Source organism: Chlorocebus sabaeus, chromosome 6 (assembly GCF_047675955.1).
Source record: "Chlorocebus sabaeus isolate Y175 chromosome 6, mChlSab1.0.hap1, whole genome shotgun sequence".
Lineage (NCBI taxonomy): Eukaryota > Metazoa > Chordata > Mammalia > Primates > Cercopithecidae > Chlorocebus > Chlorocebus sabaeus.
Window position 1 is genome coordinate 530,464 of NC_132909.1, and position 27,859 is coordinate 558,322.

At 51.7% G+C, this 27,859-nt stretch overlaps 1 protein-coding gene across 3 annotated transcripts; it reads left to right on the forward strand.

Moving 5' to 3' along the window:
* Positions 1 to 11,653: 11,653 nt before the first annotated feature.
* ZSCAN18 (zinc finger and SCAN domain containing 18) lies at positions 11,654 to 27,089 on the forward strand. 3 transcript variants are annotated; one of them, XM_073015810.1, is made up of 7 exons: positions 11,654 to 11,772; positions 20,606 to 21,121; positions 21,826 to 21,975; positions 23,256 to 23,344; positions 23,656 to 23,758; positions 24,400 to 24,492; positions 25,283 to 27,089. In XM_073015810.1, exons 2-7 carry the CDS (start codon positions 20,719 to 20,721, stop codon positions 26,260 to 26,262), a joined length of 1,818 nt encoding a protein of 605 aa, XP_072871911.1. In that variant the 5' UTR covers positions 11,654 to 11,772; positions 20,606 to 20,718; the 3' UTR covers positions 26,263 to 27,089. The 3 variants fall into 3 exon arrangements, with proteins under 3 accessions (XP_072871911.1, XP_072871910.1, XP_072871909.1); XM_073015809.1 differs by having other exon boundaries at positions 11,701 to 11,831; XM_073015808.1 differs by lacking the exon at positions 11,654 to 11,772 and having other exon boundaries at positions 25,286 to 27,089.
* The last annotated feature ends 770 nt before the right edge of the window (positions 27,090 to 27,859 follow it).

A 27,859-nucleotide genomic window follows, 5' to 3' on the forward strand; every position in this document is an offset into this window, starting at 1 on the left:
GGTTTCTGGTCCCTTCCACTGAGAAAATGGGGTGGCTGTGTACTGGGATTGGGAAGACTTAGGGAGAAGCAGCATGGGCCATGCCACAGCCTTTGGTCTCTTCAGGGTGTAATGACGGGCAGAGTTCTAAGGGTTGGGAGGCCTAGACAGTCCAGTATGCATATCTGTATTCAGAGGAGGCAAGTGGATGGGACAGGTGAAGTGAGAATGGTAATGGGAGTGGAGAGAAGAGTGGAAGATGATTTGTGTTTGGATAGACAGAAAAGCAAAGCATCAGGAGACACTGAAGAAGCATCTTGGGGACAGTTGGAGATCAAGTTCTCTTCAGTGAAGGGACTTCAGAAATACAGCTAGAGGATGGGCGTGGTGGCTCACGCCTATACTCGCAGAACTCTGGAAGGCTGAAGCCAGAGGATCACTTGAGACCAGGGCAAAATAGTGAGACTTATCTCTACAAAAAATAATTTTTAAAAAATTAGCTGGGAGTGGCCGCGCGCGGTGGCTCATGCCTGTAGTCCCAGCACTTTGAGAAGCCAAGGGGGGCGGATCACGAGGTCAGGAGATTGAGACTATCCCGGCTAGCATGGTGAAACCCCGTCTCTACTAAAAATAGAAAAAAATTAGCCGGCATGGTGGCGGGTGCCTGTAGTCCCAGCTACTTGGGAGGCTGAGGCAGGAGAATGGTGTGAACCCGGGAGGTGGAGCTTACAGTGAGCCGAGACTGCACCACTGCACTCCAGCCTGGGTGACAGAGCGAGACTCCGTCTCAAAAAAAAAAAAAAAAAAAAATTAGCTGGGAGTGCTAATACGCACCTGTGGTCTCAGCTACTTAGGAGGCTGAGGTGGGAGGAGCCTAGGAGATTGAGTTCAGGCTGGGCAACATAGCTAGACCCTGTCCCTTTTTAAAAATCATAATATCTAAGGTGATATTTATTCACGGTCCTTCATCTATCTTCATATTCTCTTCCTACCATGCAAGTGTATAACTGAAAATCTGTATATACCTGGTTAATTTATTTTGGTAGGATGTGTGTGTGTGCACATATGATTTTGTAAAAGCTTTCTGTGGAAATATGATATACATGCTAAAAAAATACATAAACGTAAAACTAAAAGTTTTCACAAAGTAAATATACTGTGCACTTTCAGTAAATATATTTCCTCTTTCATATGCCTAAGAAATGTGCCCATATTTTTGTGTACTCTTAGTTTATTCACTTTTGCAAATGTGTGGTATTTCACCATTCCCCAGTTGGTGACATTTGGATAGTGTCTAGTCTCAGGCTATTATGAAGAGGGTTTCTGTGAACATACATACACATTTCTCTTTGTTGTATACTTGCAAGTGGAATTGCTGTGTCACAGAATGGGCACAGCATCAGATATAGTAGATAGTGGCCTGGCTGATGTTGATATTTACACACTACCATTCTTTTTTTTTTTTTTTTTTTTGAGACGGAGTCTCGCTGTGTCTCCCAGGCTGGAGTGCAGTGGCGCGATCTTGGCTCACTGCAAGCTCCGCCTCCCGGGTTCACGCCATTCTCCCACCTCAGCCTCCCAAGTAGCTGGGACTACAGGCGCCCGCCACCACGCCCAGCTAGTTTTTTGTATTTTTAGTAGAGACGTGGTTTCACCATGTTAGCCAGGATAGTCTCGATCTCCTGTCCTCGTGATCCACCCGCCTTGGCCTCCCAAAGTGCTGGGATTACAGGCTTGAGCCACCACGCCCGGCCTACCATTCTTTTTTTTTTTTTTTTTTTTTTTTTGAGATGGAGTCTCACTCTGTCTCCCAGGCTGGAGTCCAGTGGCCAGATCTCAGCTCACTGCAAGCTCTGCCTCCCGGGTTTATGCCATTCTCCTGCCTCAGCCTCCCGAGTAGCTGGGACTACAGGCGCCCGCCACCTCGCCCGGCTAGTTCTTGTGTGTGTGTGTTTTTTAAGTAGAGACGGGGTTTCACCGTGTTAGCCAGGATGGTCTCGATCTCCTGACCTCGTGATCCACCCGCCTTGGCCTCCCAAAGTGCTGGGATTACAGGCTTGAGCCACCGCGCCCGGCCTACACACTACCATTCTAACTCTAGCAGCTTCTTCTCTAAGGATTCACAAATTTTCCCCTTTTCCTCTTCAGCGTGGGAAACAAAAGTCAAATGGAAGCATTAACTCGGGATGTTGTTGGGAAAGAACCATCCCATTTTGTGAACATGAAAAGGTTCTTCGGGGATGATTCCTGTTTATCTGCATTAGGAGAAGTCTGGGAATGGGAGGATCAGGTAGAAATGCTCCATAGAAATCCAGAGGTGCATTTGAGGCAAACGGCATCCACACACAAGGACCCAGAGCATATATGAGGGGCTGTGGTCACCGTGACCATTGTGGTCATCTGCTCAGTCCTAGCTGCATGTCAAAGAGGTCCTCGAACAACAGGTTTCTGTGAACATGATTCAAAGGTTAAATATATTAGTTTCATACATAATTGTCAGAAAGGCTCTAAAGGTCAAATTCTTGAGGAAAATGATGACTGTAGAGCAGCCATCAGCCAGGGTGGACAACCTAGGCACCTGGATGAAGATCTAACAAGGAGATGAGCCTTCAAAATGTAACGAAGGAGGTAACTCCTTCAGCCTTTCTGCGCACCTTAGTGAACAACATGTAATTGCCAGAGAAAGGAACAACACAAAGGAGAAGGACATGAGGTGGTGTTTGATAAGGACACATGTCCTTATGAATACAATGGAAGTATCTCTGAAAATGAACACAATGACTGCAGTGAATGTGGACTATCGGTGAGAAATCTAATTTCGTCAGTCACCAGAGGACTCATACTGAAGAGAGTCCTTATACCTGTAATGACTGCAGAAAATCCCTCTCTAAGAATTACAACCTGATTGTACATCAAAAAATCCACACAGGAGAGAAATCCCATAAATGCAATCAGTGGGAAAGCCTTCAATGCTGGTCCACCTTTACCAAGCATGAGAAGACCCACATAGGAGAGAAGCCCTGTGAAAGGAATCCCAGCTGTGGGAAGGCCTTCAGCTGCCACTCTTCCCTTGTTTTGCATCTCAGAAGTCATACTGGGGAAAAATTATTCGAATGTAATGAATGTGAAAAATCCTTTTCTGTTGTCTCCCACCTTATTGTCCATCTGAGAATTCACACGTGAGGAGATCCCTATGTATGCACTGGGTGGAGAAAGGCCTTCACTGATCACACATAACTTATTAAACATGGGATAATTCACATTGGAAAGAAACCCTCTATGTGTATGGAGTGTGGAAAATTCTCCAACCACAGCAGTCACCTCTTTTGCATCAAAAAAATCATTCTGGAAAGAAATCTCATGAGTTAAACAATGTGAAAAATCTTTCATCGGGATTATGTACCTCATAAGGCACAAGAGGATTCATACTGGTGAGAAGCTCTGTGGCTGTAACCAGTGTCAAAGTTTTCAGGAACATCGTGGGCCTCATCTGGCACCGGAGGACTCATACTGGTGTGAAACCCTACAAGTGTAATCAGTGTGGCAAAGCCGTCAGGGACAGTTCCTGTCTGACCAAGTACAGGAAGGTATGTGCTCAGGCAACCTTGTACCAGTGTGTCTAGTGTGGGAAAGTTCCCAAGTGTCTGTGCTCTTGCTGGACACCAGAGTTGACACATTGGACTGACACCTATGGGGATTCAGTGAGCATGTGTGGCAGTGACTGATGTGATTGTCTTTACTTATGCATTGTCAGAGACTTCATGTTGAAGAGTTTATGTTATTTGAAAATAACGAGTCTGTTTTTCCCTGTATAAATGGAAGAACAAAGCCTGGATGACAGCACGTGTTTACAGCATGGTGCACTCAATATTTTATTTTATTTATTTTTGAGATGGAGTTTCACCCTTGTCACCCAGACTGCAGTGCAGTGGTGCGATCTCAGCTCCCTGCAGCCTCTGCCTCTTGGGTTCAAGTGATTCTCCTGCCTCAGACTCCTGAGCAAGTAGCTGGGATTACAGGTACCCACCATCACACTGATTTTTTTGTATTTTTGTAAGTAGAGACAGAATTTCACCATGTTGGTCAGGCTGGTCTTGAACTCCTGACCTGAAGTGATCTGCCCACCTTGACCTCCCAAAGTGATGGGATTACAGGTATGAGCCACTGTGCCCGGCCTGTACTGAATATTTTAAACCCGCTGTTGAGATTTCCTCAGAATAAAGATTCCTTTCTTTTTTTGTAGGGGGACGGAATCTCACTCTGTCACCCTAGCTGGAGTGCAGTGGCACAATCTTGACTCACTGCAAGCTCCGCCTCCCAGGTTCATGCCATTCTCCTGCCTCAGCCTCCTGAGTAGCTGCAACTACAGGCGCCGCCACCACACCTGGCTAATTTTTTTGTGTTTTTAGTAGAGATGGGGTTTCACCGTGTTAGCCAGGATGGTCTCGATTTCCTGACCTCGTGATCCACTAATTTTGACTTTTCAGTCTTATTATTTAAGAACAGATGTCTTGGCCAGGCACGGTGGCTCACGACTGTAATCCCAGCACCTTGGGAGGCCAAGGTGGGCAGATCACGAGGTCAGCAGTTCGAGACCAGCCTGCCCAACATGCTGAAACTCCATCTCTACTAAAAATACAAAAAAAATCAGCTGGGCATGATGGCGCACACCTGTAATCCCAGCTACTCAGGAGGCTGAGGCAGGAGAATCGCCTGAACCCGGGAGGCAGAGGTTGCAGTGAGCAGAGATCAAGCCACTGCACTCCAGCCTGGGTGACAGAGGGAGACTCTGTCTGAAAAAGAAAAAAAGATGTCTTTTTTTTTTTTTCTTTTGAGACATGATCTCTTTCTGTCGCCCAGGTTGGAGTACAGTGCTGCAACCATGGCTTGCTGCAGCCTCGACCTCTAGGCCCAAGATGTCCTCCCACCTCAACCTCGTACATAGCTGGAGCTACCAGCATGCACCACCTCGCCTGGCTAATTTTTTTTATGTTTTGTAGAGTCAGCGTCTCACCATGTTGCTCAAGTTGGTCTTAAACGCCTGGGCTGAAGTGATCCTCTTGCCTCATCCTCACAAAGTGCTGGTATTACAGGTGTGAGCCATTGTGCCTGGCCTAGAATGTTCTTAATGGCATCTAGCATAGTGAATCATTTCCAGAAGGTTTTTAATTTACTTTCCCTGGATCCATCCAAGGAATCACTACTATCTGTGGCAGCTATAGCCTTACAAAATACATACTTTTTTTTTTTTGATAAGGAGTCTCACTCTGTTGCCCCGGCTAGAGTGCAGTGGTGTGATCTCAGCTCACTGCAACCTCTGCCACCTGGGTTCAAGCGATTTTCATGCCTCAGCCTCCTGAGTAGCTGGGATTACAGGCACTCGTCACCACGCCTGGCTAATTTTTTTGTATTTTTAGTAGAGATGGGGTTTCGCCATGTTGACCAAGCTGTTCTCGAACTCCTGACCTCTGTCTCCCAAAGTGCTGGTATTACAGGTGTGAGCCACCACACCCGGCCCAGACTTTTTTTTTTTTTTTTTTTTTTTTTGAGAGAGTCTTGCTCTGTCGCCCATGCTTGAGTGCAGTGGCGCAATCTCAGCTCACAGCAACCTTCATCTCACCTCCCAGGTTGAAGCAATTCTCCTGCCTCAGTCTCCTGAGTAGCTGGGACTACAGGCATCCGCCACCATGCCCAGCTGATTTTTGTATTTTTAGTATAGGCGGGGTTTCACCATGTTGGCTAAGCTGGTCTCGAACTCCTGACCTCAGGTGATCCACCCGCCTGCCTCCCAAAGTGTTGGGATTACAGGTATGAGCCACCGCGCCTGGCTGGCCCAGACTTTTCTTCTGCATCTTCCTCGCCTCTCTCAACCTTCACAGAAATGAAGAGAGTCAGGACCTTGCTCTGGATTAGGCTTTGGCTTAAGAGAATGTTAGCTCTCTTTGGGTAGTTTGATCTCCTATCCAGACCATTAAAGCTTTCTCCCTATTGGCAACAAGGCTGTTTCAGTTTCTTGTCATTCATATATTCACTGGAGTCACACTTTTCATTTCCCTCAAGTTTTTCTCTTGCCACCATGATTTGGCTGTTTGGCACAAGAGGGCTAAGTTTGGGCCTGTCTTTCATTTGACACACCTTCCTCACTAAGTTTAATCATTTCTAGCTTTTGATTGGAAATTAGAGGTTTGGCTCTTCCTTTCACTTGAACACTGAGTGGCCATTGTAGGGTTATTAACTGGCCTAATTTCAATATTGTTTTGTCTCAGGGAATAGGGAGGCCTGAGGAAAGAGACAGAGACAGAGAATGTGTATGAGTGAGCAATAGCACGTTGGTAGAGGAGTCAGGACACACAATTATCTGCTAAGTTCATTGTCTTATATACGTGTGGTTCCTTTCACTCCAGGACAGTTACAATAGTTACAACAAAAATTACCACAGATCACCATAACAGATAATGATAATGCAATAGTTTGAAGTATTTTGAGAATTACCAAAATGTGACACAGAGACATAAAGAGAGCATATGCTGTTTGATAAATGGTGACAATAGACTTAATTGACCCAGGTTGCCACAAACCTTCAACTTGTTAAAAATGCAGCATCTGCATAGGATAATTAAGCAAAGTGCAAGAAAACAAGGTAATGCCTATACCTGGAAGTTAGTCCTGACACAGAACCCTAAAGACTTACTGTATTTCCTTTATTCTGTGATCCATATCTTGCCATATTTTAACATCTGAAATCAAATCAGGTTAATCAATGACGTGGTTTAATTGGCAGCCTTTTTTTTTTTTTTTTTTTTTTTAAGAGTCTCACTGTGTCATCCAGGCTGGAGTACAGTGGTGCAATCTTGGCTCACTGTAGCCTCCGCCTGCCAGGTTCAAGCGATTCTGCTGCCTCAGCCTCTCAAGTAGCTGAGATTAGAGGTGCACGCCACCACACCCAGCTAATTAAGGTATTTTAGTAGAGACAGGGTTTTGCCAGGCTGGTCTTGAACTCCTGACCTCAGGCCACCTCGGTCTCCCAAAGTGCTGGGATTACAGGTGTGAGGCACCGTGCCTCAGGCAGCCTTTTATCAGCACATAAAATGTACATGTTACCATCTGTTGTCTTGGAATCAATGAAGTAAGAGTAATATCAGAAGGAGGAATTGAATGATTAGTGAGATTAGTCCATTTGAGGAGAGAGAGAACTCTCAAGGAAAAAATCTGTTGCTGAGATGACAATTAACATTGACATATCTGATGCAGGACAAAATGGCCAGTCTGTGTGCCACTGTAGTCCCTCCTACCTTGCTGAATAATCATTGTTATCCCCCTTTTTTCTTACAGCCTGTGTCAGCCATGATTGTTATCTTATTGCAAGATTTTTAAAGTTCATAATGTGGAGGGAAGCAAAACAGCACAGAAGAGTATATGTTGTTTTGTTTTTTTTTGAGATAGAGTCTCACCTTGTCGCCCAGGCTGGAGTGCAGTGGCGCGATCTCAGCTCACTGCAAGCTCCATCCCCCGAGTTCACGCCATTCTCCTGCCTCAGCCTCCCGAGTAGCTGGGACTACAGGCGCCCGCCACCACGGCCGGCTGATTTTTTTGTATTTTTTTAGTAGAGACGGGGTTTCACCGTATTAGCCAGGATGATCTCGATCTCCTGACCTCGTGATCCACCCGCCTTGGCCTCCCAAATTGCTGGGATTACAGGTGTGAACCACACCAGCTGAGTATCTTTTTTTCTTTCTTTTTTTTTTTTTTTTTTTTTGAGACGGAGTCTTGCTCTGTCGCCTAGGCTGGAGTGCAGTGTCCGCATCTCAGCTCACTGCAAGCTCCGCCTCCCAGGTTCACACCATTCTCCTGCCTCAGCCTCCCAAGTAGCTGGGACTACAGGCTCCCGCCACCATGCCCGGCTAATTTTTTTGTATTTTTTTAGTAGAGAGAGGGTTTCACCGTGTTAGCCAGGATGGTCTCGATCTCCTGACCTCGTGATCCGCCCATCTCGGTCTCCCAAAGTGCTGGGATTTCAGGCTTGAGCCACCGCTCTTTTTTTCTTTTTTAGATGGAGTTTTGCTCTTTTGCCCAGGCTGGAGTGCAGTGGCGCAATCTCAGCTCACTGTAATCTCTGCCTTCCAGTTTCCAGCGATTCTCCTGCCTCAGCCTCCCAAGTAGCTGGAATTACAGGCGCCTGCCACCATGCCTGTAAAATAAGCTGCCTAAACAGGGAAAAGTCACCATCCTTATGGAGTTTCTACTGTAGCTTTTAAACTGAAATACCTTTTGGTCACTATCATGTGTATGTGTATGCATGTGTGCATTTTGAGCCTTTTATTTATAAAAGAAAATATAATATGCCTGGTAGCTAATAGGTGCTCATTTAAGTGTGTGATCTCTGGCTGCTCAGAAGGCCTATATAGGAAACTCAACCCTAATTAAAGAAAAAAAGTATGTGAAATGACATGAACACATTGGTACAGGGCCATGCAGCCTGGTTAGGAGTGAGACTCCCTCTCAAAAAACAAGAGAGAAAAAAAAAAGGCCGGGCACGGTGGCTCACACCTGTAATCCTAGCACTTTGGGAGGCCGAGGTGAGCGAATCACCTGAGGTCAGGAGTTTCAGACCAGCCTGGCTGACATGGTGAAACCCCGTCTCTACTAAAAATGCAAAAATTAGCTGGGTGTGGCAGCGCATGCCTGTAATCCCAGCTACTCAGGAGACTGAGGCAGGAGAATTGCTTGAATTCAGGAGGCAGAGTTTGCAATGAGCTGAAATTGCATCACTGCACTCCAACCTTGGCAACAGAGCAAGACTCTGTCTCAAAGAAAAAAAAAAAAGAAGAAGAAGAAAAAGAAAAAGAAAGTGTTTATGGGAAAGCACAAGACTCAGAATAGCTAAAATAACTTTGAAACACAAAAAAAGTGGGAGGAATAACTGCACCTGATGTTGTTACTCTGTAGCCATGGTAACCCAGTGTGGTGTTGGCTGACACATAGATCAGTGGAACAGAATCAAGAACCCAGAAATAGACCAACAAAGATATTCCTGACTGATTTTTTAAGGAGCAAAAGCTATTCAATGCAGGAAAGATAGCCTTTTCCAGATGGTGCAAGAGCAGTTGGCCATCTGTGGTGTAATAAAACCTACATTTGATCTTTTTTCTTTTTTAGATGGAGTTTTGCTCTTTTGCCCAGGCTGGAGTGCAGTGGCGTGATCTCAGCTCACTGCAACCTCTGCCTTCCAGTTTCCAGCGATTCTCCTGCCTCAGCCTCCTGAGCAGCTGGAATTACAGGCTCCTGCAACCATGCCTGACTAATTTTTGTATTTTTAGTAGAGACAGGATTTAACCATGTTGGCCAGGCTGGTCTTGAACTCCTGACCTCGTGATCTGCCTGCCGGCCTCCCAGAGTGCTGGGATTACAGGCGTGAGCCACTGCACCTGGCCCTTACATTTGATCTGTATCCCTGGTTCCTGGCACAGAGTTGAAAGCCTTGGAATTTTGTGAGTAATTCCAGGAATAGGGTTTGCAATTCATAAGGAGCCCCTTTCAACCATACCTGAGTTTATGCTACTGAGGTGACTCCAGTGGGACCCATAGGTATCTTCAGGATGGGGATAGTCACCTTAAGGGTGTGGACCCTCTGCCCCACGATGGAGAGAGCTGGGTTGGTGAACACATCCAAGTGCTGGGAGGCTGGCTCACCCAGAGGGCGCATGGCCGCACTGCACCTTCAGTGCCCCCGCCCAGACCTTACCTATGCATCTCTTCCATTTGGCAGTTCTTGAGTTATATCCATTAAAATAAACTGGGAAGACTGGCCAGGGAGGCTCATGCCTGTAATCCCAGCACTTTGGAAGGCCAAGGTGGGAGGCTTGCTTGAGCCCAGGAGTCTGAGACCAGCCTTAGCAATATAGTGAGACCCCATCTCTTAAAAAAAAAAAAAAAAAAAAAATTACCTGGGCATGGTAGCGCGCACCTGTAGTTCTAGCTACTTAACAGGCTGAGGTGAGGATCACTTGAGCCTGGAACGTCAAGGCTGCAGTGATTCATGATGGCACCACTGCACTCTAGCCTCAATGACAGAGTGAGACCTTGTCTCAAAAACAAAAGCTTTCAAAACTGAACAATTTTTTTTAAAAAAATTAGAAAGGCAAAAGATATGAACAGATACTTTAATGAAGAGGGTATACAAATGCCAAAAAAATCATGAGAGTGTGCTCAACCTTGTTAGCAATTAAAGGAAATGCACATTGAAACCACAATGATCCATCAGTACACACCTATCAGAATGGCCAAAATAAAAAATAGCCAAACACAAATGCTGATAAAAATGTGAAGTGGATTTGCACATTCATTGGGGGTGGGAGTGTAAAATGGTCCAGCTACTCTGGACGAGAGTATGGCAGCTTCTTCCAACGCTCATGAGCACGTGTTCACTTTGTGACCTAGCAATTGCACTCTTGGGCTTTCATCTCAGAAAAGTGAAAACCTACGTTCACAGAAAAATCTGTACACGAATGTTCATAACAGCATTATTTTTAATAGAAAAATACTGAAAACGATCCTAATATCTTTCAGTGGGAGAATGTTTAAACTGCCGTATACCATAGAATACTACTTATCAATAAAATGGAATGAACTGTTGATACATACTGCTTCAGTGCATCTCAGAGGAATTACGTTCAGTGAAAAAGCCAATCTGAAGAGCCCACATACTGTGTGATCCCACTTATGTGACACTGTGAAGGCAAAAATGTAGCAGTGGACTACTTAGATTGGCTATTTCCCGGGGTTGTGGGAAGAGAGTGACTACCAGGAGGCAGCAGGAGGATTTTGGGGCAGTGGAGCTATTCTTTGTCCCGAGTTTGTTGGTGGATATGAGTTAAAATTCATAGAACTGAATACCAAAATGTGCGGTGTATGTAAATTTAAAATAAAATATATAAACTGTTCAGATATACATTTTAAAAATCAGTTCATACAAAAACGACCAAAATGGCATCTTCATAAGCGCCTCTATCTGGAAAACTGAAATAGGAAGCAGTTCCTGGCCCTGTCCTGCCTTCCATGGTGGCTACATTTATACAGGACTTTGCCAAAGCCCTCACCCCGGCTGCCGCTCACGTTTCCCTCATTTCAGCAGCTCCTGAAGCCCTGGGGTGGGTAATCTTTGAGTTCTATCCACTCCCTGAAACTGCAGAACCCATTTTAGCGCATCAGTGTCTCTGGGTCTCCAACTCTTGTCTCCCTAGTAGTGAGTCTGCCAGTCCCTGTCTCTGTATCTCTGTCCAGATCTGTCTAAGCCTCGAGTGCTCCTCTTCTCTGGGTCTCTCTTTTCCTGAGCCTGAGCTGGTCTGTCCCTTTCCGTGTCCGTCTCTGTACATCTCTGTTTCTGGGACCCCAGGGCGTCTTGGTCTGCCCCCGAGCGTCTGTGGGTCTTCATGCTTCTGTCCCTCCCGGTGGGCGCGTCTTTTTGTCTCTGTTTCTCTGTTTCTCACTGTCTTTGTTTCTCGGGTCTCTGGTTGTCAGGGGCCTATTATTTACCCGCTTGTTTACCTCGTTGCCATGGTGCCCAAAATGACGCAGGCGCCGGAGTGGGCGGGACGCCGGGAGACCACGCTCGCGTCTGATTGGCCGTGAGCCCTGTCACGGCTCCCTTGCTCGCCCCCCTTCGCCTCACTGTCTCGCGGCATTGTGGGAAGCGTAGTCCGCGGTGAGGCCCAGTGCGCAGGCGCAGTTTGCCGGCCGCCATCGCGCACTGGGGCTCCGGGCGGCTGGGACCGGCCTGGGGTAGCTGCGCAGCAGGTGGGTCGGTCCCGGGGCCGCAGCGCGGGGGTCAGGGAACGACCCTGACGGGGCAGACGGTGAGGACGCCTCTGGGGGCAGCGTTGGAGGAAGGGGCCAGGGTGTTCCCGGGATTGGGGTGCCAGCCCCCGCTGTGCGTCCAGCAGGCCGAGGGTCTGGTAGCCCTCGCGTGGAGTGCGGGGCAGGGGCCGGGTCCCCTCGGGGGTGGGGATGAGATCGGAATCGCTGAGGGTCCCTGCAGGCAGGTAGGGAACCAGTGCAACCCCCACCCAGTGTAGGCTCTGGGAGGGGAGGGGCTTAGGGGACCCTGTGGGTGGGAGACTAGGAAGGGGCGGCTCCTGATGGGGGAGAGATGGGGGAAGGGGAGGCTCCTGATGGGGGAGAAAGAGGGGAGGGAGAAGCTGTTGAGAGGGAAGAAAGCGGGGAGGGGGAGGCTCCTGAGGGGGGAGAAAAGGGGGACTGGGAGGCTTCTGAGTGGGGAAGAGGAGGGAGGGGGAGGCTCCTGAAGGGAAGAGGAGGGGAGGAAGTGGGGGCTGAGGATGTGAGGGTGTCCCTGGTTGGGGGAAGCTGGGCAGGCTGTGGCCCCAGGGGCTGGAGCAGGGAAGGGGTGGAGGGCTCAGGGACCAAAGGGAAGCCTAGGATGGGCATTGTCTCTGTTGCCCCCACCCTTGGGATATCTTGCCTCTCCTCAGTGACCTGGGGGTGGGTTCTGTTTGAGTTAGGTGCCTGCGCCCACCTCGGAGACCCCTCTCGTGGAAGAGGCAAGAGTGGGGTTACTGGCTTCAGGTGTGACTCGGGGGGTTGGGGTGGGGGCCTGACTCACCCTCCCATCACTCCTTCCCCATCTCCTTTCTCTCACCCTCCCAGGTTCCTCCTTCCTTTTCCCAGTCCCCCCACCCTCTTCCATACAGTCCGCCTTTCCCTGCTCCTGCTCCTTCCTCTCCTTTCTCCTCTCTCCCTGCTTCCTTCCCTCCCCGCTTCCCTCATTTTTGTCTGCCCTCCTTCCACTTTCGCATATATGCACCTGTGTCATTGCTGACTCCTGAGGGAGGCTGAGTGGCACAGTCACTTGGTTCCATGTCACCTCCTCGGTTCCATGTCACCTCTTCCATCCCATCGTATCCTGCAGATGTTTTCCTGCCCTGGAGTCACAGCAGGGCCACGTGTCAAATCGAGTTGCTGTTTTCTCTGCATGATGCTTGAATCTGTGACTTCCTGGGTATTTCTGGACTTGGGCTTTTGGGGATCCTAGGCCAGTTGCGCAGGACCTCTCTCTGGTTCTGTGTGTCCTGGCGAGTGGATCAGGGACCACAAAAGGCAGCTGAGATGTGAACGACGACCCTCACTCCATGTTTTTTCATTCTTTTGAAAGCACCTTTACCCCCTTTTATAATGAGTAAGTGATCTGTGGATGAAGCCAGGGCAGACCCTGGGAATACCCGGCCACCCATCGAGAACCATGCCCCATGCATTGAGCTTCCCTGGCTGATCCTCAGGCCTGTGGCTGTGGGGTGGTTTGCTAGACCCTGCCGATGAGTGGGGTAGGATGGAGAGCTATGACGAATATTCCTCAGGTGGCCAGGGCTGGGCCCACGGAGGGCCAGACCAAGCTTGAGCTCTGCTCAGCCTGGGATGAAGGGGATTTGCCACAGGACTCTGGAGACCCACCAGGCTTGGGGCCCCTCAGCTCAGCCACCCCTCACCCACCATGGCTCCCTCTGCCTCAGCTTCTATATTCCAGGCCTCTGGGTGCGGCAAAGCCTACAGGACTGGCTCAAGACTTGTGCAGACTGGCCGGGCGCGGTGGCTTGCGCCTGTAATCCCAGCACTTTGGGAGGCTGAGGCGGGCGGATCACGAGGTCAGGAGATAGAGGCCATCCTGTCTAACACAGTGAAACCCCGTCTCTACTAAAAATACAAAAAATTAGCCAGCCGTGGTGGTGGGCGCCTGTGGTCCCACCTACTCAGGAGGTTGAGGCAGGAGAATGGTGTGAACCCAGAGGCGGAGCTTGCAGTGAGCCGAGATCGAACCACTGCACTCCAGCCAGGGTGACAGAGCGAGACAAAAAAAAAACAAAAAACAAAACTTGTGCAGACTGCTTCATTTGCTGAGGCTGGGGGTCTGGGCTCCAGGAAAATCCTATCTGAGGCAAATCCTGGACGGTCCCAAGATTTGGGGGATGGAGGTTTGCCCAGTGACCAAGCCAGGCTCCAGAAAGGTGTGGCTTCATTCAAGCAGGCTGTGGCAGGAAAGGGTCCCAGTGGTGTCTCTTTTTTGTTTGTTTTTGAGACACGGGCTCATTCTGTCGCCCAGGCTGGAGTGCAGTGGCCAATCATATATCACTACAGCCTCCAACTCCTGGGCTCAAGCAATCCTCCTGCCTAAGACTCCCCAGGCTGTGGGATTATAGATGTTCGCTGCCGCACCTGCCCCGGTGAGATCTCTAAGAGGAGAGTCCTTCTGACAGTGTGACCAGGGATGGGGCTGAAGGAGGCAAGAAGACACAAGGCCAGAGATTTCTGGAGTCTCCTCAGATGGCCTCATCCTCCTGGCTGTGAGCATCAGGGTCCCAGTAGGAAGGGAGATGAACATGGAGAGGCTGTTTTCACAGGATGCAGCAGCTTCCTTGCAGTTGGGCATTTTAGGAGACCCCTGGTTCCATGGAAGCCTCTGCTTTGCAGGTGAATGGAGGGAGGGGAGGCAGAGGTGGCTTCCCAGAGAGGCTCACTGGGGAAGGGCACAGAGGAGAGGAGCTCCCGTGCCTGTCCCCAGCGGCTGATGTGTGTCCCCCACTGTCTTGGCCAGTGACCCAGCCGGAGGCTGTCCCATCCTCCCCACCTCATCCCACCCCTGCCAATGGCGGAGGACCCTTGCTCATTCTACCTAGACCCTGATGCCTCCACCATGCTCAGAGCTGGGAAGCTGGAGTAGGAGGAGAGGGGCTGGGGGGAGCTGGCTGGGACCTGCCCACTGTGGAGGCCATGAGCGCTAGAGGGGAGGGCTGGCAGGAAGCCTCTTAGAGGGTGGGCTCATGGGCCTGGAGGGGGAATGACGAGTGGCAGCATCACTTTGCAGATGGGGTCCCAGCCTTAGTGCTTGCCTGCCTCATGCCTCTGTTTCCCCACTTGCACCTTGCGGCTGCTTCTGGTTCCTACCCCTCTGGGATTGTGAGGTCCTGATGAGGGAAGGTTCTGTGCATACACATTATGGAGCTCACAATTTGTTTTGTGGAGACAGGTTCTCTGCAAGGTGAATGTGCCTCTGGCATCCTAAGAAAGCCAAAATTACATGCCCGCAGGACCACACCTCTGTCCATACACCAAGTAGAGCTCTGTGCCTCCATTGCCGGGGGGTAGAGCTGGCATCACGCTTCCCATCAGGAGAGGCTCCAGAACAGGGGTTATCATACCCACCTGCAGACCAGCAGTGACCTGTTTTCTTTGTGTTTATTAGAGACAGGGTCTTGCTGTGTTGCTCACACTGGAGTACAGTGGCACAAACTGTGGCTTACTGCAGCCTCCAACTCCTGGGATTAAGGGGTCCTCCCACTTTAGCCTCCCACACAGCTGGGACCACAGGTGTGAGCTATCATGCCTGGCTAGTTTTTTTTTTTTTTTTTTTTTTGGCGACAAGGTCTCACTCTGTCACCCAGGCTGCAGTGCAGTGTTGTGATCACAGCTCACTGCAGCCCTCACCTCTTGAATTCAGGTAATCCTCCAACCTCAGTCTCCAGAGTAGCCGGGACCACAGGCATGCACCACCGTGCCCAGCTAATTTTTCTGTTTGTTGTAGAAACGAGGTGTTGGCATGTTGCCCAGGCTGTTCTCGAGCTCCTGGGCTCAAGCTGTCCACCCCCCGTGGCCTCCCAAAGTACTGGAATTACAGGTGTGAGCCGCCACCTCTGGCCACCTGTTTTTGTAAATGAGGGTGTGTAAGAACATGCCAAACCTGTGGGTACACACAGGGCTCTGGCTGCTTACTTGCCACAAGGGAGAGTTGAGTAGTTGAAACTGAGACTGTCTGGCCCTTTATATCTGCTACTCTCTGTTCTTGGAAGATGAATAAGAGGATGTATTTTTCTTTTTTTTTTTCTTTGGGATGGTGTCTTGCTCTGTCGCCCAGGCTGGAGTGCAGTGGCGCAGTCTTGGCTCACTGTAAGCTCCACCTCCCAGGTTCACGCCATTCTCCTGCCTCAGCCTCCCAAGTAGCTGGGACTACAGGTGCCTGCCACCATGCCTGGCTAATTTTTTTTTTCTTTTGTATTTGTAGTAGAGATAGGATGTCACTGTGTTAGCCAGGATGGTCTCGATCTCCTGACCTCGTGATCTGCCTGCCTCAGCCTCCCAAAAGAGAGGATGTATTTCTAATCCCAAGGGAAAGAAACCATTTTTAAGTGGGTTTCTGAACTCAGAAGTCCAATTTAAAAAATGGTTGAAGGCTGGGTGCAGTGGCTCATGCCTGTAATCCTGGCACTTTGGGAGGCCGAGGCGGGTGGATCACTTGAGGTCAGCAGTTAGAGACCAACCTGGCCAACATGGTGAAACCCCATCTGTACTAAAAATACAAAAATTAGCTGGGCGTGGTGGCGAGTGCCTCTAACCCCTGTGACTCAGGAGGCTGAGGGAGGAGAATTGCTTGAACCCAGGAGGTGGAGGTTGCGATGAGCTGACTGCCGCAGCGCTCCAACCTGGGCGACAGGGCGAGACTGTCTCCAAAAATAAAAGAGAGCTCGTTAGATAGTAAGAAACATTAGAGCATTACCTGTGACCAAAAGACAGCATGGAGTGAAAAGACAAGCCACAGATGGGGACAGTGGCAAGATGGAGCCAGACAGGGAACTCGTTAACTAGTTCATAGAAAGAGCTGTAAAGAAAAAGTCACGGGAAAGTGGGCAGTTTACCCACCTTCAGAGATTAAATCATGAGAAAGCGCTCAGTCACAGAGCAGGCAGGTGCTCGGGTCTAAGGGTCCTCTGGCAGGGGGTGGAGTGTGTGAGGAGAGGGCACCCCGGCAGGGGCTGCCGTAAGTAGATGACGGTCGTGAGGTTGTCCCCCGTGCCCTAGCTATCCTGCTTCTCCATATGTCCTTTAAATAGATCAGAAAGGACCCCACAGAGATGGACATGAGGGTCCACAACGGCCAAAAACAAATGAGGCACAGGTAGCGTACCCCTCAGCAGAACCGCACTGTTTGTGCAGTCCACACACACTGAGCCAGCTCTGCCCAGGCCCAGGGACCTGCCTGTGAAGAACCCTTACTCTCCTGGGTACGCATTCCAGTTGGGGAGGCAGTCAGTAGGGAGGTGAGAGGCGGAGGCAGTGGGCAGTGAGCAGGTGTCGGGTGGGGCGTGCAAGGAGTGCAGAGGAAAGGTCTCCCGAAGGGGCCAGTTGAGAGCTCAGACCTATGAAGTAACAAAAGGGTGGGGCTGGGTGCGGTGGCTCACGTCTGTAATCCCATCACTTTGGGAGGCCCAGGCAGGCATATCCCTTGAGTCCAGAAGTTACAGACCAGCCTGAGCAACATAGTGAGATACCTGTCTCTACAAAAAAAAAAAAAAAAAAAAAATCAGCCAGGTGTGGGTAATGTGCACCTTTAGTCCCAGCTACTCGGGAGGCTGCGGTGGGAGGATCACTTGAGCTCAGGAGGTTGAGGCTGCAGTGAGCTATGATCATACTACTGCACTCCACCCTGTGTTTAAAAAAAAAAAGGGCAGGGGGGCCGGGCATGGTGGCTCAAGCCTGTAATCCCAGCACTTTGGGAGGCCAAGACGGGTGGATCATGAGGTCAGGAGATCAAGACCATCCTGGCTAACACGGTGAAACCCCGTCTCTACTAAAAAATACAAAAAAAAAAAAAAAAAAAAAAATTAGCCAGGCGTGGTGGTGGGCGCCTGTAGTCCTAGCTACTCGGGAGGTTGAGGCAGGAGAATGTCATGAACCCGGGAGGTGGAGCTGGCAGTGAACCGAGACCGTGCCACTGCGCTCCAGCCTGGGCGACAGAAAAGGTAGAGGTATCGTGGTGGTGGTGGTGAAAAGGTAGAGGTATCGTGGTGGTGGTGGTGAAAAGGTAGAGGTATCGTGGTGGTGGTGGTGATGGCATGACATGGTTCTGTTTTGTTTGAGTTAAGTGGAAGCTTGTGTAGAATGTCTTCCAACAGCACTTAGAGTTCTGCAGTTCCCTTTAAACTCTGCTAGCCACAGAGAGAGAGGCTGACAGTTGATTCTCTGCAAACTTCTGGTTTTTTCTTTCTTTTTTTTTTTTTTTGACAGAGTCTTGCTCTGTCACCCAGGCTAGAGTGCAGTGACATGATCTCAGCTCAGTATAGCCTCCACCTCCCAGGTTCAAGAGATCCTCCTGCCTCAGGCCTCCTGAGTAGCTGGAATTATAGGTGCCCACCACCACACCTGGCTAATTTTTTTTTATTTTTAGTAGAGAGGGAGTTTTACCATGTTGACCAGGCTGGTCTTGAACTCCTGACCTCAGGTGATCTGCCTACCTCGGCCCCCCAAAGTGCCGGGATTACAGGCATGAGCCACTGTGCCTAGCCCTGTTTCTTTGTTTTGTTTTGTTTTTTAAACAGCTTATTAATTTATATACCATGAAGTTTACCTATTTAAAGTGGACAGTTCATTGGTTTTTAATATACAGTACTCACCGTTGCGCATTTTCACCCCCCAAAGAAGAAATCCTGTACCCATTAGCAGTCCCTCCTCATTTCCCCAAATCCCAGCCCCTGGCAACAGCTGGTCTACATTTTACCTCTATAGATTTGCCTGTTCTAGATGTTTCATTTCTGTGGAATCACACACCCCGTCCCACCCCACAGCGGCGAGGTCTTTGCGCCCCATATCCTGTTGGAAAAGAACCTGACAACCTGAGAAGGGCTCACAGCACCTGGCCTGGTGCGGTTTACTCTGGTTTTCCCTGTAAAACTGGGCTTCCTGCAGCTGTGGGAAGTCCCCTCCCAGCTGGCTCCGTCGACCTTCAGACCCAGGCGGGTCCTGGGAGAAGCTGGAGAGCTGCAGTTCACACCCTTGTGTGTCCGTAGCCAGTGACATGAGAGCCTGAGGCAGACGGGAGGCCTGGGCAGCTCTAACCCGCTGGGTTCTGTTTAGTGAGCTCATTGTTGGTGCACAGTTAAAATCCAGGGAGCTCATCCTGAATACCGGCTCCACTTGAATGATGGGGCCGCCCTGTATGCGGGGATTCAGCTGAGGTTGGGGCACGGGTTGGCAGGACCTGAACTCTCCCAGTCATTGTGGTCTCCCCCACCCCCTGTTGTCACCGCTCCTGGGTATTTCCTGCCCCTCCTGCCTAGTTCTGTGGATGCTTTGGTAGAGGCCTACATTCTGCACCATTTCCAGAAACGGGGATTCAGTGGCCTCCAGAGGGGGCCCCCCACTCCCTACGCTTTTTTCTAAATAATTTCATTTCAGATTTGTGGTGGTTTTAACTGCAGGAACAGTCTTGACACAGCTCCTTCATGTTATTAGAAATTGACATCCCCCTAATCTTTTTTTTTTTTTTTTTTGAGACAGAGTCTCACCGTCGCCCGGGCTGGAGTGCAGTGGCACAATCTCTGCTCAATGCAACCTCTGCCTCAGGGTTCAAGCAGTCCTCCTGCCTCAGCCTCCCAAGTAGCTGAGAATACAGGCGCCCACCACCACGCCCAGCTCATTTTTGTATTTTTAGTAGAGATGGGGTTTCGCCAGGTTGGTCAGGCTGGTCTCAAACTCCTGACCTCAAGTGATCCACCTGCCTCAGCCTCCCAAAGTGCTGGGATTACAGGTGTGAGCCACTGCACCTGGCCCACATAATATATCTTTTAAATGTAAACAGACCTTGCATTTCTGGTATAAACACAAATCTAGAATGAAGCATAAAGCACGCATGGTTAGGATGGGTTTACTAATATTTTAAGGGTTGTTTTTTTTGTTTTTGTTTTTTTGAGATGGAGCTTCGTTCTTGTTGCCCAGGCTGGAGTGCAGTGGCACGATCTCGGCTCACTGCAACCTCTGCCTCCCGGGTTCAAGCAATTCTTCTGCCTCAGCCTCCCAAGTACCTGGGATTAGAGGCATGCGCCACCACGCCCGACTAATTTTGTATTTTTAGTACAGATGGGGTTTTTCCATGTTGGTCAGGCTGGTCTTGAACTTCCGACCTCAGGTTGTTCACCTGTCTCGGCCTTCCAGAGTGCTGGGATTATGGGCGTGAGCCACTGCGCCCAGCCTATTTCAAGGTTTTTACATGTAGGTTTACATAGAGATTGTCAAGTAATTTTTCATTTTCATCCTATTCATGACTGATTTTTTTTTAAATTGTGGTAATGATGCTGGGCACAGTGGCTCACACCTGTAATTCCAGCACTTTGGGAGGCTGAGGCGGGTGGATCATTTGAGGTCAGGAGTTTGAGACCAGCCTGGCCAACATGGTGACACCCCATCTCTACTAAAAATACAAAAAGTAGCTGGATGTGGTAGTGCATGCTTGTAATTCCAGCTACTGGGGAGACTGAGGAGGAGAATCGCTTGAACCCAGGAGGTGGAGGTTGCATTGAGCCGAGATTGCACCACTGCACTCCAGCTTGGGTGACAGAGGGGGAGACTCGGTCTCAAAGAAAAAAAAAGTTCTGGTAATGCACAGAATGAGTTACCCTCCACTTAGATGCTACTTTTTATCTACACAAGTACAACACTGAGGTTCTGATGCCTAACAAGCAGGTTTCTTGGAAATCTGCATGAACTGTGGGTATGGTGTCTTTGTTCTCTGGCAGCTGGGGTGGCTGTGCCCTGGCCTTATGCAAGGCCATTGTCTTGTCCGTGTCCTCTGCAGGTCTGTGGGTTCTGGCACCATCTGAGCCCCCTGGCCATCCCTGGCACCTCTGCTTTGGAGCCACCTTGTCCCCGGTTAGACAGAGTCACATTTTCCAGTGCCGTTTTGGAAAGATGCTGCCTTTGGAGAAGGCGTTTGCCTCCCCCAGGAGCTCCCCAACCCCCCTGGATCTGCCCACGCCAGGGTCAGCAGCCGGAGTCCAGCAGGAGGAACCCGAGACCATCCCTGAGAGGACCCCTGCTGACCTGGAGTTCTCCCGCCTGCGTTTCCGAGAATTTGTCTACCAGGAGGCTGCCGGGCCCCACCAGACCCTGGCCCGCCTGCATGAGCTGTGCCGCCAGTGGCTGATGCCTGAGGCGCGCTCCAAGGAGCAGATGCTGGAGCTGCTGGTGCTGGAGCAGTTCCTGGGCATCCTGCCTGATAAGGTCCGGCCCTGGGTGGTGGCACAGTACCCTGAGAGCTGCAAGAAGGCAGCCTCCCTGGTGGAGGGCCTCGCTGACGTCCTGGACGAGCCAGGTGGGCTGCCCCAGAGGAGAAGCATGGCTCAGAGGAGATGGGGAGGGGGTCCTGGAAGGCCCTAGTGCCAGCCATGGCTTGCCTGAGATAATTAAGTTTCCCACACAGGTGAGGCAGCTCCTTGGTTCTCAGGGGCCAGGACAGTTGCTTGGGCTCCTGCCTTCACATCTGCCTTCTGCATGTAAGGAAGCCAGAAGAATGAGGGAAAGGGACCAGCCCCTTTTTTTTTTTTTTTTTTTTTTTTGAGGCAGAGTCTTGCTCTGTCACCAGGCTGGAGTGCAGTGGCGCAATCTCAGCTCACTGCAACCTCTACCTCCTGGGTTCAAGCAATTCTCCTGCCTCAGCCTCTCAAGTAGCTGGGATTACAGGTGCCCACCACGATGCCCAGCTAATGTTTGTATTTTTAGTAAAGATGGGGTTTCACCATGTTGGCCAGGATGGTATCGATCTCCTGACCTTGTGATCTGCCCACCTCGGCCTCCCAAAGTGCTGGGATTACAGTTGTGAGCCACCGCACCCAGCCCAGCCTCTTAACAGTAAATATTCTGGGTGCTTTGCAGACCGGAGGTCTGGTCCAAGGATGAGGGTGCAGGATGGGTCGTGATGGGGCCCTGGAACCTGCAGGTCCCTGTGGTTTAACTGTGTGATTGTTGTTGGCGCGTGTCCTGACCTCTTGGGGTCACAGGTCCCTCCATTGTTGACAGGGATGCTGCTGGGCTCCCCTGCGGGCTCATCCTCAATTCTTAGTGATGGAGTGTACGAGAGGCACATGGACCCTCTGCTGCTACCAGGCGAGTTCGAGAGCCCCAGCCAGGCCCCCGGAGCTGGGGAGATCCCAGCACCTTCTGAGACACGTGAGTGCCCAGCCAGCCTGGCAGCCTCTGCTGGGCCTTAGGTGGTGGGCAGAGGCCTGTGGTTGGGAGAGGGCAGGAGGGCAGCCAGGGAGTCAGGGGCCCCATGGTCCACGCTATCATTGGGACATCCTCCTGTAGTTCCTCTGAATGTTAGACATTGTTTATTAAATTAGTCTTCAGAGATTATGCAGATAATCCATACTTGCCACAAATAGTGAAAAAGCATCAATACATAAAGAAAAGAATCTCCCAACCCCCCACCATGCACCCTCTGAAAATAAAGGGTCTCAAGTGTCCTGATGCACATCCCTCATGTCTCCCTGCACATCACACATGCACATTCAGGGCCTGGGGTCGGGCTCCCTGTGTATGGTGTGCTGTGTCTGAGTGCTTGCTGTTCAGATGGGGTGGGTCCTCCAGGCTGTGGTTGGGTCTGGTTCTTTAGTTGCCCAGCATCACGTGCTTAGCCCATCTCCATCCTAGAGGTGGACTCTCTGCCCCTTGGAGTGAAGCTGCCATGACACCTCCTGACGTGGGTGCCCCATATGTGAGGCTCTGGGCACTGTGGGTGGGCTCCTCAGGACCACTGGGCAAATGGTGTGTGAGTTCGACATTTCACATAAAATAGAAACTTCCATGTGGTTTTCCAGAAGTTCATTACCAGCATGGGAGGCGCCCACTGGCCTGGATACAGCCCAGCACTATGTGGTGTTGCTTTTTAGGATTTCCACGAAGGCCAGGCATGGTGCCTCATGCCTGTAATCGCAGCACTTTGGGAGGGCAAGGCAGGCAGATCACTTGAGCCCAGGCATTCGAGACCAGCCTAGGCAACATAAGGAGACCCCATCTCTACAAAAAATACAAAAATTAGCCAGGTGTGCACTTGTAGTCCCACCTACTTGGGAGGCTGAGGTGCGAGGATCGCTTGAGTCCAGGAGGTGGAGGTTGCAGTGAGCCAAGATTGTGCCACTGCACTCCAGCCTGGGTGACAGAGCAAGACCCTGTCTTTAAAAAACAAACCAAAAAAAAAAAAAAAAAAAGATTTCCACGAATCTACGAATCTACTGGACTTGAATGGGCATCTCTGGGGCCACCCAAGCCCTGTGGCCACCGCCCTGCTTTGTAAATCAGGGACAGATGTAGTGTCCATTGAGCCTTGGGTGCTGCTGTCATATAAGCACACTGGGGCCTGTGTGGGAGGCAGTGGGGACTCCTTGACCCTTGGGGGAACCTAGCCACAGGGAGCTCGTTACCTCAGCTCTGCCTCCCCCTCTCCCCAGCCTGGCTTTCTCCAGACTCCCTGTTTCTGGAACAGAGGAGGGTCAGAGAAGCAAGGACCGAAGAGGCCAGCCCTGCCGATACCGAGCAGGTGGGTGGGCATGAGTCCCAGGGTGAGGGGCTTGGCCTCAGCTTAGAGGCATTCCCCTCCCCATCACCAGTGCTCAGCAGAGGGCTGTGGCCCCAAATGTCCACAGCGCCGAGGCCCAGAACCCAACCTGGTGGGAGCGTGAGGGCGGAATCTTTGTGGTGCGAAGGGGCCTGCCTCCCGCAGTGCACCTGGGTTGGAGCCCCTGACCGGGGCTGACTCCTAGCCGGCTCCTGTGGCTGTGGGGCTGCGGCGGGTCCTCCCTTCTCTAGGGCAGGTGGAAGGTCTCAGCCACGGCTGTACGGCTATTTCAGAAGCTGAAGTCCTTTCCAGAGGACCCTCAGCACCTGGAGGAGTGGGGCCACCTGGACCCTGCGGAGGAGAACCTGAAGAGCTACCGGAAGCTGCTCCTGTGGGGTGAGACTCACCTGCCTCGGGCTCACACCTCACTCCCCAACCCCTCCTGCAGGGGTTGGTGCAGGAAACTGTGACCCCAGGGGCTTTGGCTGGGACACTGTAATGTCTTACATGGATTTGAACTTGCATGTGTTTGAGCTTGAATTTATTTGCCAAAGCCCGAACCCTTTCTGATCTAAACATCTGAGTTCTGCCCAGGCCCTGCCTGTAGGACTGAAGTCTCGGAATTTGGAAAGGCCTCCTGGCCCCAAGGTGCCGACATTGCCACCCTCCTTGCCCAGAGACAGGGCCTCACCTGCATGGCCTGGTCAAGGGTCTCCTCTTTTGTAGACATTCTTGCCCCAGAAACCCTCCTTTTAGGGAGGTCCCCCCACTCAGACTCCTGAGCATTTTTTGTCTTAATGTCTTTAACTTTGCTTTCCCTGAGTTCTGCCTCCGCCTGCCCTGTCGCCCTTCCAGCCTTTCCTTCTTCTTTGCTCCACTGTCCAGGGGCCTGACAGGGAGGTGGCCTTGGTGGGGATCCCAGTGCAGAGAAGAGGAGGTGGGCTGCAGCCTGCCCTGGCTGGTCCACAACACACGACGCCCATCAGCTACTCTGTGTTGATGCCTCTTTTATTTCTTTGGTTTTTATTCCCACTCAGGGTATCAGCTTTCCCAGCCTGACGCTGCCTCCAGGCTGGACACTGAGGAACTCCGGCTGGTGGAAAGAGATTCACAAGGAAGTGGCGTCCCAGGTGAGGTTGGGTTGAATTGGTGTTAGGACCGGGTGGGGTTTGCTTTTTCTTCAGAGGCTGAGGTGTCCCCTCCCAGTGCCATCAGCCCCAGCAAAGACCTCAGCATGGACTGCTTCACCATTTTCCCACCACCATGTCGGAGTGAGGCAGGAATCCAGTTACATCCATGGTCTCTTGATGCATGACAGATCACTTCAAGACTTGGTCAGTGGAAACTCAGTGGTGTTAGTTGCCAGGATCTGTGTATGGGTCCCAGGGGGTGGCCGTTCTGCCGCATTGCAGGTTTTGTGCCAGCACACCAACGAGAACACCTACAGGCGGACTTGGGGTGGTGGGCCCCGGGTGCCTGTCGCCAGGGAGCTTGTCGCTGGGGGTTTGGCCGTAGCTATTGACACCGCTCTCTTCGCTGGCAGCTGGGCCCCTCCCTCCAGGAGGGTGCGCTCTGAGCAGGCTCTGCTTACATCGTGCATCTCGTGGCCAAGCTAGTGGATGGGTGGAGACCTCCAAAGCCGAGGTTTCCAGAGCCCGGGCTCAGTGGGGCTGTCCTTCGTGTCCTGTCGGTGGCCTCCATTGTTGGAGGCCTCCAGGTCCCACATCTGCAGCAGCAGGCGTGGGGCACGTGCTGCAGGGCAGCCTGGGAGGGACAGCGCTGCTTCCAAACAGCCGTGAGCCCCGCGGGGATCCAGAGCCCGGAGCCCTGTGTCCTGTTCCGGCAACTGAGGCTCGGCTGGGTCCTCCGCTCCCCGGCCCTGGGCGGGGCGCTCACGCTAGGGCTCTGACCTTGTTCCAGAAGGCGGGAGGCAGCAGGAGACCGCTGGGTGCGCCTGCGAGGAGGCCGCCCCCGCGCGGGTGGTGCCTGAGCTGCCTACGGAGGCGCCCCCAGGGGACGCCCTTGCTGATCCCCCGTCGGGCACCACTGAGGAGGAGGAAGAGCAGCCTGGGAAGGCCCCGGACCCGCAGGACCCCCAGGACCCGCAGGACCCGCAGGACCCGCAGGACCCGCAGGACCCCCAGGACCCGCAGGACCCCCAGGACCCCCAGGACCCGCAGGACCCCCAGGACCCCCAGGACCCGCAGGACCCGCAGGACCCCCAGGACCCCCAGGACCCGCAGGACCCCCAGGACCCGCAGGACCCCCAGGATCCCCAGGACCCCCAGGACGCGGAGTCCGGCTCTGCCTCCGAATCGCCAAGGCGTTTCGTCACCAAGCAGCCTGCCCCAGACACGGACACGGGCGCGGCGAGGCTGGGAACCAAGAGGCCGCACCCTGAGGATGGCGATGAGCAGAGCCTCGAGGGCGTCTCCGGTGACGGGCAGAGCCTCGAGGGCGTCTCCGGTGACGGGCAGAGCCTCGAGGGCGTCTCCGGCGATGGGCAGAGCCTCGAGGGCGTCTCTGGCGCCGGCCACAGCGCAGGGCTCGCGGCCGGGCAGGGCCCCGGGGCTGACGAGCCGGGCTTGTCCCGCGGGAAGCCCTACGCCTGCGGCGAGTGCGGGGAGGCCTTCGCGTGGCTCTCGCCCCTCATGGAGCACCACAGCAGCCATGGCGGCCGGAAGCGCTACGCCTGTGAAGGCTGCTGGAAGACCTTCCACTTCAGCCTGGCCCTAGCCGAGCACCAGAAGACCCACGAGAAGGAGAAAAGCTACGCGCTGGGGATCGCCCGGGGCCCCCAACCGTCCACCCGCGAAGCCCAGGCAGGGGCTAGGGCGGGCGGGCCCCCGGAGAGCGTGGAGGGCGAGGCTCTCCCCGCACCCCCAGAGGCGCAGAGGTGAGCCACCGTGCTGTCCCGGAGGGGGCGCCCTGCCGGCCGTGAATCCCAGACGAGGCATCGGGCCCTTCCACGCCCCTGGGTGGCGGCTTCCTGTGGTGTCTGTGGACGTCATCTGCCTGTGCCCCGAATCCGTCCCTGAGGCTAAGCGCTCCCAGCGAGAAGGGTCCACGGGAAGCCCTCACCTCTGTAAACACAACCTGGGCCAGCGCTCACATCCGAGGGGAGCCGCCGGATGTGGAAGAAGACTCCGCTTTCCTGCAGCCATTTAGTGCCGCCCCACGCTAGGTTATTTGACATTGTGCAGTGTAGAGTTGCCTTAAAGTGCGTGATCTGCCAGTGCTTTCTTTAAGTCACCCTTGCCCCGATTCCTCCTGTTTGCGCCTCCCAGGGTTGCTTAAGTGGAAATTTTGTCAACTGTTTAGCCTTTTCGTACTTGCGTGATGTCAACTTCACTTCTAATCTGCAAAAGCAGAAGTTGTTTCCTAGTTTACCTCACATGTCTTTACCTGTATGGAGTAGCTCGCAGAGATCACAGAAATACTTGCAGCATAAGGCAGGGTTTTCAGACCGTGGGTCCCAGCCCATTAGTTAAAATGGAAAATCAATTAGCAAGTGGCCACCAGCATTACACAGCAATGAATCAGAATAAAGTAGGCCAGAATGCATCATGTAGTAAAGGCAAATACTGTTTTGTGAAACTTTTCACCCATACATCTAAATGTGAGAACTGGTTGCAATGTAAGAGACGTATTTCTTGCTGGGAAGTTGTGATCAAAATAAGTTGAAAACGCCAATAAAGATCTGTCTGTCTGAGCAAAGAAGACTAAACTCCTTGGGTTACATAAGGTGATCTTTTGATTGACTGCATTTATTCTCAGATTACAGCATTATTCCCATTGCCTGCGCATAAACTTAATTGCTCCCTGCTCATAAACTTAACTGCTCCCCGTAGATACAGAAACTGGTGCCTCTTTTTCTGTCACTGTGTTTGAGCAGGCAGTCTGTTGTAATGACCCCCAAATCACAGAGGCTTAACATAATATTTATTCATGGGCTGAGCATGGTGGCTCACACCTGTAATCCCAGCACTTTGGGAGTCCGAGGCAGGTGGATCATGAGGTCAGGAGTTTGAGACCAGCCTGGCCAACATGGTGAAACCCCGTCTCTACTAAAAATACAAAAAATTAGCCAGGCGTGGTGGTGCATGCCTGTAATCCCAGCTGCTCGGGAGGCTGAGGCAGGAGAATCGCTTGAACCTGGGAGGCAGACGTTGCAGTAAGCCGAGATCGTGCCACTGCACTCTAGCCTAGGTGACAAGTGTGAGACTCTGTCTCAGAAAAAAAAAAAGAAAATTTACTCACAGTTGATTGTCCTGTGTTGGTGTTGCTTTGCTTATGTATTGGTTTGCACTCTGCTCCATACAGTGATTGAAAGATCCAGGCCCCATCCCTGTTGTAGCTCCACTCTTCACTGTACTCTTGGAGCATGTGGGGAAGCCCACACCTGTTCACCTGGGAGATGACACACATCACTTCTACTCACATATCCTTGGAGAGAAATGATTCCATGGCCCCAGTCACTTGGAAGGGCCTGGGAAC